At 46.0% G+C, this 13,572-nt stretch overlaps 2 protein-coding genes across 2 annotated transcripts in view; both read right to left on the bottom strand.

Moving 5' to 3' along the window:
• Window positions 1-6,676, bottom strand: part of PCYOX1L (prenylcysteine oxidase 1 like) — a 12,232-nt gene extending 5,556 nt beyond the window's left edge. The window contains exons 1-3 of the mRNA XM_007447494.1: window positions 6,586-6,676; window positions 2,252-2,458; window positions 234-393 (exon numbers count right to left, since the gene is read on the bottom strand). Of these exons, the coding sequence (XP_007447556.1) occupies window positions 234-393; window positions 2,252-2,458; window positions 6,586-6,670 (452 nt within the window). The 5' untranslated portion in view covers window positions 6,671-6,676. The remainder of the gene's footprint in view (window positions 1-233; window positions 394-2,251; window positions 2,459-6,585) is intronic.
• A 5,377-nt stretch (window positions 6,677-12,053) lies between these two features.
• GRPEL2 (GrpE like 2, mitochondrial) overlaps window positions 12,054-13,572 on the bottom strand; it is a 7,572-nt gene continuing 6,053 nt past the window's right edge. The window contains exon 4 of the mRNA XM_007447493.1: window positions 12,054-12,418. Coding sequence (XP_007447555.1) covers window positions 12,054-12,418 — 365 coding nt within the window. The remainder of the gene's footprint in view (window positions 12,419-13,572) is intronic.

Raw genomic sequence — 13,572 nt, 5'->3', positions numbered from 1 at the left:
TTTTCCAGTTTAGCTGAGGGAAAGAGGATGCCAGTGTGACAACGCGAGAGACCAACTACCGCTGCACTAAGCAAGCACCTTGCCGACTCCGGGCGTGCTCGGAGCCTGGGCGGAATTCTCACACCCAGCAAGTACCTTTTCCTTTTGGACAGTGTACAGTCACGTTGGTTCCTTCGGTAGCTCTATTCCTCTCTCCTTCTAGAATGCCCTCCCCACACCCCACCCAGCCCTACCTCATGAACTTCTCCATGACCTCCTCCACCCACATCTGCAGTCTCAGGAAGCTGATGCCGTAGTGCCACCAGAGGCGGTACCAGTCAGTCTCCTCCAGCACAAAGTCCTCCCCGTTGAAGATGGCACTCCTCCCTCCCACTTCGCGCCGGTGCCGCAGCCCTGAGGAGACAAGGAGGAGGCCCTCAGGTCCCCTTCGGAGGACCCCCCCGCCCCGGGGGAACCTAGCGATTCCTGAGGCTTAAATTCAGGGGCTGTCCTGAAGGATGCACATGGATCGGCTCCATCAAAGGGAATATGAACACTATGGTTTGTGCATCTGTGCTGCTTGTTTAAGAACAGTATACAATACACTGGGGAGATATCTGGCCTGGCTAGTCAACAAAGAAATGAAAATTAAACTAATGTACCATTTTATATTTTTTTCCAACAGGGATCCACTCAGCCACGAGTGAGGGAAATTCAGACGTCATCCTGGACCGTCCAGGGGCTGACAGCCAACAGAGCCTGCTCTGAGATGGCAGCCCTGGGCACCAAGGCCACATGGAAGGAATCACAGCTCCTGGCAACTGCCTGCACTCTACAACTTACAGAGCACTGGGTCTTCATATCTCACTTCATCTTCTCACAGCCTCGGGAGAGGCAGAACAGGTGTTAGCAACCCCAGGTAAAGATGTGGAAAGTGAGGCTGAGCGATTACAGGACCTGCCCTAAGTCACGGGTTTTTATTTCTTTCCCTCCTATTCCTGTCCCAAAGCCACGAAGTTCCCCTACCCAGAGGCAACCAGTGAGTATATTCCTGCAGCATCCTTCTAGAGATATTTTGTGCAAACACTTATAAATGTGTACATATCTCTGAGTTATCCCTCCCCTCACCCCCACATACTATATACACTGGTCTGCACCTTATTGACATATGTATCTTGGAGACTGTTCTATACGTGGGCCTACAGGACTTCCTCACTCTGGCTGCTGAACAGTCGGCTGTGTACTTAAACAATACTTTGTTTAATCTCAGATCCCAGTGGGTGGGCGGGTGGGATATTTTCAACTTTTTGCTATTACAATGCTGTAATGAACAACCTTGTGTGCCTGCCACTCTGAACATCTGCGGGTACACCTACAGGATCACTTCTGAGAAATGGATTTCTGCATCCAACCGTATATGTATTTGGTTTTTTTTTTTTAAACTTAATTAATTAATTTAGTTTTGGCTGAGTTGGGTCTTTGTTGCTGTGCGTGGGCCTTCTCTAGTTGCGGCGAAAAGCGTGGGCTTTTCTCTAGTTGCAGCGAGTGGAGGCTACTCTTTGTTGCGGTGTGCGGGCTTCTCATTGCGGTGGCTTCTCTTGTGGCGGAGCACGGGCTCTAGGCACGCAGGCTCCACTAGTTGTGGCTCGTGGGCTCTAGAGCGCAGGCTCAGTAGTTGTGGCGCACGGGCTTAGTTGCTCCGCGGCATGTGGGATCTTCCCGGACCAGGGATCGAACCCGTGTCCCCTGCATTGGCAGGGGGATTCTTAACCACTGCGCCACCAGGGAAGCCCCGTATTTGTGGTTTTGATAGATGCTTCTGCGGTTGAATCTCAGTTCTCTCACTTATTAGCTGCAGAGACTTAGCCGCGGTGTATATGCTTTCTGAGCCTCAGTTTCCTTGGGAGGAGATATAATACCCATCTTGCAGGCTGGTAGGGAGGATTGGAGGTAATGCCTATGTATCACCTAGAAGGATGCCAGGTACTTGGCAAGCATACACCATGTGGAAGCCATTACGATTATGATTATTGAGAAGCAGCAAATTGAAAGGGAAAGAAACTGGCCTGGGGGAGAGGTCAAACCTGAATTCTAATCCCGGCTCTGCAACTAACTCACTGTGTAACCTCAGGCAAGTTCCTTCCCCTCTCTGGTCTCAGCTGCTCCATCTGTAAAACGAGGAGATTGGGCTATATGACCTTCCGGCCTTGACCATCAGGGTAATCTGGGAAGGGCCCGATGGCTGCTGCCAGCCCCAGGACGGCGCACTCACCCAGCTGCTTGACGAAGCCCTGCATGTGGAGGCTCAGGGAGTGGAAGGAGGCGGCGCCGCTCTCGTAGTGCTGCTTGTTGACCGAGATGGTGGCCAGGCGGCCGCCCACGGTCCCCTTCTCAAACACGTCGATCTGCACCCGGGGGCCGAAGTGCTGTTGGAGGAAATGGGCCACGGCAGAGCCCCCAATTCCGGCTCCAACCACGGCTGTCAGCAGGCCCGGGAGGCAGGCGTGGGGAGAGACAGAGCATGGGCGTGAGACTGCGGGTCACGCCTTCTCAGCCTCCTGGGCTGGTGGTTCCCCAGGTATTTGCATCTCATAGGCTTTTAACATTTCAAAAAGGAAATCTGCAGACTCGTTCTTAGTAAAGCTATTAATAAACAGCAAAGGTCAACCTGAACACTGCCACCTACTATAATTATTTTATAAAGAAAAAGACAAGTTAGTAGCAAAGGAACAGGAAAGAATCTCAAAATTCAGGATGCTTATTTTAAAAGTGTAAGTTTAGTTTTATACAGACTCTTTACATTGTCCCTAGTTTTATTTCACTGCGAATTGGTGAAAACCTGGTCACCGAAAGGCACGTTAGGTTAGATTTGTATTTGGAATCCACTCCTTAATCCAGGGGTTGGCAAACTACAGCCCAAGGGCCAAATCTAGGCAGATGCCTGTTTTTGCAAGCTGAAGTTTTACTGGAATGCAGCTTCACCCTTTCTTTAGCTTATTGGCTATGGCTCTTTCATGCCAGGCAGAGTTGAGTATAGTTGGAACAGAGACTGTAAGCACAGCCTAAAATATTTACTCTCTGGCCCTTTACTGAAGAAGTCAGCCAACCCTTGGTCTATTGCAACCTCCCAACTGATATGTAAGTCATTTCCACATCTGTGTTTGCCGAGCCTGGAGTTCACCCTGTGATGGGTCACTCATCACTGTATAGGACATCTGTTTTGGTTTGGACTCTTGTTATGAAGTTTCAGCTCGCTGACGTCTTTTGGGGTCTTACCCACTGTCTTTACTACACCTCCTGCCTTCCTGTTAGTTGCAAACTTGGTTCATATACCATCCAAGTCACTGAGAAAAGCGTTTCATCGGACAGGGCTCTGAGGTGCTGCTAGGAACCACTGACCAAACAGTAATCATTCCATAGCACTGAGAGGACAGTACAGCAGCTATGAAACTACTGAAAAGGATGGCCACGCTGCCCACAATTTTTGCCCACCACATATCTAAGACACAGCTTTCGTCTCATCTGACAGTCTTGTAACCTACTCAAAAAGAGAATGAGATAAAGCTGGTGTGATTTGTCCTTCCTAGACCCATGTTGGACCCTAAGACCACAGGCTCCTGTCAAGAAGGCAAAAATACAAGGTTCTTTATGATCTGGGCTCCATTTACTTATTCCATTCCCTGCCTCACCCTTGCAACACTCCACCTTCTTGTCTGTCTTGACTTCTGCTGTGGAGCATATGGGACTTTGCTCTCTCATGTCTGTGCCTTTGCCCTCACTGCTTCCTTTGTCAGAAATGCTGTCACCCTTTGCCTCACTGACCTCTGTGGCCCTTATATGTAGTTTTTAGCTGGCTTGCCTGACCCACCTCAGACAAGTGTCCCTCCTGCACAGTCCCACAGCACTCTCCTTACCCTGGCCTAGGCCATGGCACACTATACTCAAATGATCTGTTAAGGTCTGAGGGCAGGTCCCTATGTCCCCAGATCCTGGCAGGCAGTAGAGCTCACTATTTGTTGCATCTTGAAAGAACAAACTACTTTCTTCTTCTCAGTGTTTACAAAGCCACTTCCAAGAATGCCCTTAACGTTTTAAACCAATGACCTGAATACCCCCCCCCCCCCCCCCCCCCCCGAGAAACCGCTATCACAAGGCCTGGAAGCTGCCCAAGGACTACAGGGAAGCAGAAGACCTCACCTCACTGAGAGTCAGCTCATTCAACACCCACAAACTGACACCCACTCTCTGGTCTATGGTAAGATGTGCTGGACATAGGATGAATCAGACAGGGAGAGCTCCGGTCCCCCTGAGCATAGGCGGGGAGAGAGTGGACAGACTCATGCACTATTAGCAATGACAACGCGTGACCAAGTGCAACAGCAGGACTCCAGAGACTCCTGAGGAAGCAGTGAATTCTGCCTGAGGGTGTGGGCCCCTGGCTTCACAGGGAAACAACGACCCTGGAGGACAATAGGCTTTGCCAGTGAGCAGAAACACATTCTCTGCAGAGAGAACAGCATGAGCAGGTCACATGTGGAGCTATGGGGGAGTTTAAAGGGTCCAATGTGGGCTTCCCTGGTGGCGCCGTGGTTAAGAATCCGCCTGCCAATGCAGGGGACACGGGTTCGAGCCCTGGTCCAGGAAGATCCCACATGCTGCGGAGCAACTAAGCCCGTGCGCCACAACTACTGAGCCTGTGCTCTAGAGCCCATGTGCCACAACTACTGAAGCCCGCGCACCTAGAGCCTGTGCTCCACAACAAGAGAAGCCACAGCAATGAGAAGCCTGCGCACGGCAACGAAGAGTAGCCCCCGCTCGCTGCAACTAGAGAAAGCCCGCGCACAGCAATGAAGACCCAACACAGCCAAAAATAAATAAATAAATAAATAAAATTAAAAGAAAAAGGGTCCAGTGCCACACCGAGGTGTTCAGATTTGATCATGCAGCAGCCTGAGGGTGAAGCCATCTTAACAGGAAGCTCCTCGTTCCCACTGTGGGTAGAGTCCAAACCACCAAGGACAGACAGAGGCTCTTGTCAGAGGGCTGAGGAAAATCAGGAAAGCTACAGGACAGCATGGCATTGCCAGGTAGCCTGCCTTGATGATGCCTGGGGTGAGGTGGGTAGGGCTGGCTGGAATGAGGAAGGCAGCAAGTTCTGCGTTGCCAGAAATGGTAGAGCTGTGAGGAGGCCCTGCCCCTTCTTCACTGTTCAGTGGGAAATGTCCTGCTCTGCTGCCCTTTCCCAAGAGATGGGGGAGGCCCTGCATCTCAAGACATTGCCTGCCTAATTCTTCCCCATCCTTCAAACCCTGGCTCCAAATCTACCTCCTCCATTAGGCCTTCTCTGGCCACTCCAGCCCTCAGGATTCTCTTTCCTCTGAAAACCCTAAACGTTCAGTCCCAAACTGATTTCTGGCACGCTTCAGCCTCTTAACCCTTTATGGCCTGAGCTGTGGTTTGGTAATCCAAACGTTAGCACTGCAATGGCCCTATTGAGTCCGTGGTGCTCCCATGGGGCATCCCTCCCTGCCACCTAGAGCGCACAGAGGGCGGCCTAGTGGATTAGGGACTCCTTCTCCTTCACACCAGAAGCCCAGCATCTCTTCCCATGGGAATTTTATATAGGAGGGACTTGAAAACCTCTGATTCATGTAGAGTTAAAATGACAAATGGTAAGAGGTAAAAAGTGTAAACAAATATGGAATTCTAGTCAATTATATACATGATGAAGTATTTAGCAAAATGTCATGATGTCTGCAGTTTGTTTTGAAATGCATTAAAATGTAAGATGGATCAATGCACATGTGATAGGTATGTGATAAAGCAAATATAGTAGCAGTTTCTTAACGGCAGAATCTAGGTGCTGGGTATACAGGTGATCACTGTACAATTCTTTCAACTTTGGTCTATGTTTGAAAATTTCAAAAGAAAGCAAATAAGTAAGAAGACTGCTGTTAAAAATTCCCCACTTCGTCATTCGGCAAATCCATCCCCAGACGACTTACCATGGGTTCTGTCTCTCCTAGAACTGCCTCCTACCCTCCATGAGGTTTTGGCTTACATGTTACTTCTAGGAAGCCCTCCCAGAGCCCACAAAGACTGGGGTGAAGTGCCCCTCCTCTGTATTCCCAGTGCTTTCTCAGCCTTAGCACTAACTTCCTTGTACTGTGCAGTCTCTTCTCCTCCACACAGGAACTGTGGAGCACTGTGCCTGCTACACAGACGACCCTCAATACACCTGTGTGAATGACGTCAACCAGAGAGGCCAGAATCTCTGTCCTGGGGGCACCTGGCAAAGAGCCAGATCCACGGCAGATGCTCAGTGCCCCTGGAACTTCCGCTAAGATCGGTGACCCGTCCTGCCCCAAGCCTCTTTTCCGCCCCAGGTAGCCCTGGACACAAGCCCACGCCATCAGCACCTTGCCTACTGCGGTCCCCTTCCTCGCCCAGTCGCAGTGCCTCGGCTCTTCTCCACCCAGCTCCTCTCCCGAGGACCCCTCCCTCGCCCAGCTGCCTTCCCCTTCCCCCATCCAGAAGCTCCCGGCTCACAACCCTTTTCCCTCGCAGCCCTCCCCAGATCAGCACCCCACCCGGTCCTTCCCGCACCGATTTTGCTGGGCCGGGCATCGCCTGTAGCGGCGGCGGCGAGGAGGGCGGCCAGCGAGGCGAAGAGCCGGGCAGCGCGGGCCATGGCGGGCAGCGACTGGGGCAGCACGCCGGGACTCGGGCAGTCGCGGGTTGGCGCTGGGCTCCCCGCCCCAGCCCGGCGCCTCACTGGCTGCTCCGCCTTCCAGCCTCGCTGGTCGCAGCCTCTCATTGGACAATCAGCCTTCCCTCTCCGGCAGGAGGTCCTCATTAGCCGCATCTCTCTGGGGGCAGGCTCTGTCATTGGCAGCTTCTCCGTCCCGCCTCCTGGATGCGGTTTCCTCATTGGCTGGCTCGTCCTGCTCCGGCGCAGGTGTGCGCGTTTCGAGTGCTCGGCTTCAGGACCAGGGCCCAGCCCCGGGGGGATTGACGGCAGGGAAAGAATTGAAGCTTTGACGATCTCGGTTCCAAGCCAACCTCTGAGCGTTAGTGGCTCTGTAGCGTGCCTTGTCTGTGTCTCGTTCTGTTTCCCTGCTCTGCCTTTCTAGGTGGTTGTGGCAATCACGTGAGATAGGGGATGTGAAATCACTTGGCAGTGTCTGCAAGTGCTGGAAATTGCTGACGAGTCATGCAGTCGGGATGGCTAGACGCTGCTTGTTTCAGCCTATGCTGAAACAAGGCCAGATGCTTTCAAGGCTGCTGTTAGTTACTACGTGTATTTGAAGTTCTGACATACAGTGTATGTCTCTGCCTTCTACTTAAAAACAAAAGGTAAGAGTTTCATCCACTCTCCTTTCATAGGGGAGGAAAGGTAGGAAGGAAGGGGTAAGCTCCCATTTTCACCCTCTCAGAAAACAAGAGCAGCTCACTGTGGCTAGTTTACCACACTATGAAGGACAGATTTCCTCTAGCAGAAAATAAAATTGGGGATGAGTTTCAGGGTAAAATAAGGAAAATCCATGTTTATTCAGTCAGATTATGGCTAAGAGAAGAAATGGAAGGGACTTGGAGAATAGTAAAAGGGCCTAGATCTGAGTTTCCACCAGCTCTGTGAGTCTTAACAGGGCCAATCTAGATTACTAGTAAAGTAGTAGATGAATAAACATGCATTTCTCATATTAAAAAGAAAAACTCTTTGGCAATATTTGTGTTAGAATGGAAAACCTTTTAAGTTCATTTCCAGACTCAAGATATTCCCTTAAATTATCTTTTAAAACAAGCATTCACCATCACTTTGTGCCATGTTCTCTTATGTGCTAACAATATAATTCTTGCAGTATTTTAATTGGGTAAAATCATATTAACTTTAAAACTCAACTTGACTCTACTTTGGCTTTTAATTTTAGGGTCCTCGGTAACTCTAGATTCTAGAGCTGTATTTTCTTCTGGAAGTTCTTCCAATCCAACAACACATCGATGATGTGTATCAAAGTTGTAGGACAAGTTCAAAAAGGCTGTTTAAGAGGAAAAGCAAGGAGGCATAATTCTGGTAGCCGAGGTGCAAAACTAGTAGTTTGACTGGGAGTGAGGTTGGGTGACTCAATCAGTTATTTATTGCTGCATAACAAACCATCCCAAAACTTAGTGGTTAAAAGTAACAATCATTTATTTTGCCCATAAATCTGCACTTTGGGCAGGGATCAGTGAGATCAGCTCATCTGTGTTCCATGTTATGTCAGGTGGGGCTGCTCCACTGGGGACTGGAGAGTCCACCCTCAAAGTGGCTCACTGAGGTGGCTGGCAGGATGCTGCTGGCTGTCAGCTGAAAGCTCAGCCATGGCCCTCAGTTCCACTCCACAGGCTACTTGAGCTCACTCTTTGGTTTGATGGCTGTATCCAGAGTGAGCATCCAGAGACAGGAAGGTTTGGGTCAGAAACCAGCAGTGTCACTTCCCTATATTCTATTGGTCCAGATTCAAGGAGATTTTGGAGTCGTGTTTTAAAACCTCCAGTGAATTTGAGAATGTGGACAAAGTCTGAGTGGACAGGAATAAGAATATACTTACAAACTAGCACTGGGAGTATGAGGAACAATGGATTATGGAGCCAGGGTATGCAGACAAGACTGGAAGAATGCGAAGAGGGGCACTTAGCCAGGAGGCTGCGTATGTGGAAGCCAGTGGAGAAGCAGAGGTAAAGGAAAGGCCAGGCAAAGGTTGGGAAGGGCTTATGGAAGCAGTAGGCCACATGCCAGTAATCCAGTTGAGAGGATGGTCAGAAGTCCTGCAGTTCAAGTGAAATGATTAAAGCAGGTAAGACAATTAGAACCAAGAAGCGAGCACAAGAAAAGGCAGTGCCAGAGAGGAAGGCAGAAACAGGAGTCCAGATCTAAGAAATACATAGAAATCAGAAGGAAGCAAGTCAAGGAGGTAGAAGAACAGACAAGACTTCAACACCGAGGCAAGGTGTGGAATGCCTACACTGCGTTCACTTGGCTGGGCTGCTGGTACCTCCACTGAGTGTCAATAAGGTGGGTCAGCAATCAGTGGAGTGACCACGTCAATACACAATATGAATCTGGCAGACAAAGACACTAAACACGTGAAACACAGTTATTTCAATTAAGGTTTTATTAAAGTTGTTTCTGAAGATTATATTTCATCCTTAGTCTTCCTTATTTGATTTTGCTTTAGTGTTTAAGAACCTTTCTTCAGTTATTAAATCCTTTGCCATGAAAGACCACCACAAGCTTATATCAGTGTCAGGCTGAATAATTCCTTTATGGCAGTGAGGAAAATCCACAAAAGATTCTTAAAATCCAAGTACTAAAGCACCAAGATCCCTCTTCAAATGAGTCAAAGCTTCCTTACACATATCATCGGCAAGCCAATGATGTCTTTTTACTTTACCATCAAGATGAAAATAATTAAGGGCACTGAAGCAATTTTATTTCTCCAGTCTAAAAATGTAGATTTCCTTGTTTTGGTTAAAACAGACAAACACAAAAAACAGAAGCTAAAAGGAAAATAAGTTCGCTGTGATTGATTAGCTTACCATTTTTTTTTTATAGTCAAGCACCACTTAACCAGTCTTTCCCTTCCCCTAGACTTTAGGCAACTATAAAAACATACGAAAAACAATGTGTATAATAAAAGGCAATAAAAATAAATATTTGAGGGCCTACTGTAATAGGCAATTTGCACATTTCGCTTAATCCTCACAATATTTTGAGAATTATAACCATTTTACAAACGTGGAAGCAGGCTCAGAAGAGTGAAGTGACTAGGCTGGGAATTATGTTCAAGTTGATGCCTACTAAGCCTACTATGCTCTATTATGCTGCACTGGCTCGTGAAAGCCCTTCAGCATTTTGAGATTCTCACTGTTATAGCTCCATCTTCTAAATTTATACTTTTAAGTCTGCAAAACTACTGAATAATCGAAGAATCTGAAATTATTCTCAGTCTACTTGCTAAAACAGGAGGTTGCAAGGAATATTTAAAAACTCTTCAAGTAATCAGAACATTCCACACCTAAAATTATGGTTATTCTAATTCACTGGTAATGATAGCTAGTGATCCAAGAACACAAAGGAAATCATAATTGGCTCATTTTCTTGTCACTATTTGTTAATCTCAAAGGAATGAAGGCAAAAAAAAGACAAATTCCTATTGTGAAATCTGACTGCTCATTATATCTACAGTATGTACTTAGTGGAATGACAAAAGAGGTTCTGGTTTTAAAATCTCACCAACAGTCTTTTGCTTGCATCTTAGAAGCATGTATTTGTTTTTTTTTAAGTGTCTAAATCTGGTGGAGGTGGTAGGACCCACTGGGGGATGCTTTGTTGATACATGCTTGTGTAGTATGCTAGAACTATCTATGATGTCTAAGAGGATAACTTTCACCACTCCACAGAATGGGGTCATAGAGTTCTAGTAGGAATGGATTTATTTTATGGGTAAGTAACTTAAACCTAAACCTGGGCAATCTGGACACCTAACAACATTTAATTCTCTGCTGGGGACATATTTACATGTTTGCTATAGAACTGTTGAATCTTAAATGACTGAAGTTAATATCTAGTTGTTTCTTACTTAAGTTCTCACTAAAATTTAGTTTACTAGTTTTAGAGATTGTTTTTTTTTTCTTTGAGTCTAGTCCTAAAAGGACTATGTTTTCATACTTCAGAAGAAGCTGAAGGGGTGAGATTAGATCACCATGAAGGCTGCTTCTAACACTAAAATAACCATATGACCTCCTTTGTAATGTCCAATTGATATATAGATATAGATATAGATATAGATCTATATCTATATCTGTATATATCTCATTCTTTCACTAACTCATTTATTGAATAAATTGAATAAATTTTTTACAGAACACTATTTATAAGCAAGACTGAAATAAAAAATATACACATAGGCTCATTAACTCTAGGAGGTCAGTACATAAAAGGGGAGCTAGATGTTTACACATGTGACATAAGACACACACAAAAACTAGGAAATAAAGCTTGTCAATGTAAGAGAGGTAGTGAATTGTGAGTACCCCACCCCCCCAAAAAACACCCCAAACCTAGCATAACTAATGAGGAATCATGGGAACCCAACATTTTTTTGTCCTGACCACCTCCCCACGTAATCTAATAAAGGATCATAAGGTAAATCTGACAAAGTGGCAGAGGATTTAAGGGCTGGTGGAAAGAGAAGTTGAGGGTAAATTACCTATGTAGACCAATTTAGGTCTTTAGCTGTTGGTGCTGCCTCAACTTCCCTGAAATGATTATATACCTAGGGAGGGGGCTGAAAATAATTTGAAGCTAACTCAACAAAGAAAGCACAAGGTTTCTTGGCCATACTTGCTCGAAAGGGACCTGGTATCTTGATTTCTTGCCAGTCTCTGCCTTCCAAGTCTTGCCTGGGTCATTAGCCTTGTAAATGGGATTTGAAAAGGGACAACGAGTGTGAATATGAAGTCTATCTGGCAGGAACTACAAGGACAAAAGATGGCTAAAAGAAAAATAAAATAAAAACGGGAAGTCCTGAAAATCTACGTGCACAAAAATCAACCGAAATGATTTCAATTCATACAACTATAAAGCTTTATCATTTAAGTACCCAAATGTTAAACCAATCCCTACCATCTCCTTTTCCCACAAATACAAGATTCTATACAATTCCTTTTATAGGGACCATTAGTAAGGAACATTTAGTTGAAAATACATAAACATATACTCATTTCCACCTTTAAAAAAAATTTTGGATTGAAAGTCATCAGAGTACCAATTTCAAAATAATTTTCTTAAACGTATTTTGATAAGGCCACAGGAACACTTGTCACATTGTTCAAATGCCCAGTGGCAAGACTTCTGATGAGACCAAACAGGTCACATTAAATCAAAAGAGTATCTTAGAAATAAAGCCAATATGACTAAATCCAAAACAGATCACATGAAGTACCTCATGTACAATATGAACCTAGTTTAATAAATAAAGGAATCACAGGTGACTGCACTCCGGGAGAACATTCAGTTCCTCTGGGCCCATTCATAGTCTTCTCTGAGACTCCACTGCCACTTCCACCTGGGCAAGTCTAATGGTGCGGCCATGAAGCTTGTAGCCATCCTGCCTTACTAATGCCACAGTGCCAGGCTGCACCCCAACACCAGCTGGCACATGACAGATGAGTTCATGCTCATGAGGGTCATATTTGTCACCAATGGGTGTCATCTTCTCCAGGCCATGTTTGGCAAACACGCTTTTCAGCTTTGTTTCTAAAAGTGACAAGCCTCGGAAGATCTTCTCCAGAGTGAGCTTCTGGTCCCCAGGCTCTGTTTCTTCAGAAATACACTCTGTAGTCTTCTCCAAAATGTCTGCCACCTCCACCAAATCCTTACAGAAACTCTGAATTCCTACAGAGAAACCAAATACTCTTACTGTTGGTGAGGAAACCACTCTGCTCTTGAGGGTGCAGTTTGGGGAAGGCTCAGAGAGCTGGCTGGTATACTGGGTACCCCAGGAAATGCAGAGATTGTCACAAAGGATTCAGGGATCATCACCAATGATTACCCCTGAAACCCAACTGACGAGCCAGCATTTCTCTTGGAAGGCATATGACTAGGAAGTATTCTGGGAAACGGGGAAGATGGTTAGAACCCAAGAACTAGGTGAGACTATACACAAAATGTTCAGAAACCTGTCCTTTCAAAACTTGACTTATATGCTTCTTGTATCTTTGTTGCTATTCACCTTTACTACTAAGTTATGAATATTTTGAAAATTCCCGCCTGTCTCGTTTGTGGAAAGGCATACATTCTCAATAGGAACAAGACACTAGTATTTCAATGATGTGGGAATAATAAAAGAATAGTTGACAAGACTGTGCTAAGGAGGAGTCAAAGAGTGGTTTATTCTTGAAGATTAGGTAAATAGGAACAGGAAAAAAATATACTCCACGGATGAGGTAAGTCTCTTAATGCCTGCTATGAAGTTATATACACTTGCTGAAGACAGGCCACCAAGCTTGTCTAATCTTTTTAGAGTCACATAAACTTTATAAAAGTGAACTCAGTTGTTGAGAAATCTCATTTCTCCCAATGCTGCATTCTTCATTCTTCTTACAGAAATGATAAGGAACATCATCATCACAGATACCTATGGTAACACAAAGGCCCTGGTAGGAGCTGGTGAGGGGCGAAGGACTTTGTTGATCTAGCTTTAGCCCAGTGACAGGTTTAAGGCCCTGTGTCAAAGCAGGCAGCCAATAAAAGAGATGATGACAGAGGAGAGATTTCCCTGGTATGTACTGCCTGGATGGGAAGGAATGACTGACAGAGAGGCAAAAATTCTAACTTTAACTTCTGGGTAATAGAAATCCATTATAGCTTCTTGAGCTAAACAAGTGGAAGAGGAGTCAAATTGTCTAGTAACATATACACAATTTATGTGGGGTGCTGGGGGCATCACAGACGGGTGAGAAGAAAAGATATACGAAATGGGAGAGAGCTGACTGAAGTAATCTTGGTATAATATGGTCTGGAGTAGGAGAGGAGGCAATGGAGAGGAA

The sequence above is a fragment of the Lipotes vexillifer genome, unplaced genomic scaffold (assembly GCF_000442215.2).
Source record: "Lipotes vexillifer unplaced genomic scaffold, Lipotes_vexillifer_v1.1 scaffold1009, whole genome shotgun sequence".
NCBI classification, from domain to species: Eukaryota; Metazoa; Chordata; class Mammalia; order Artiodactyla; family Lipotidae; genus Lipotes; species Lipotes vexillifer.
This window is presented reverse-complemented; position numbering and strand designations above follow the sequence as displayed.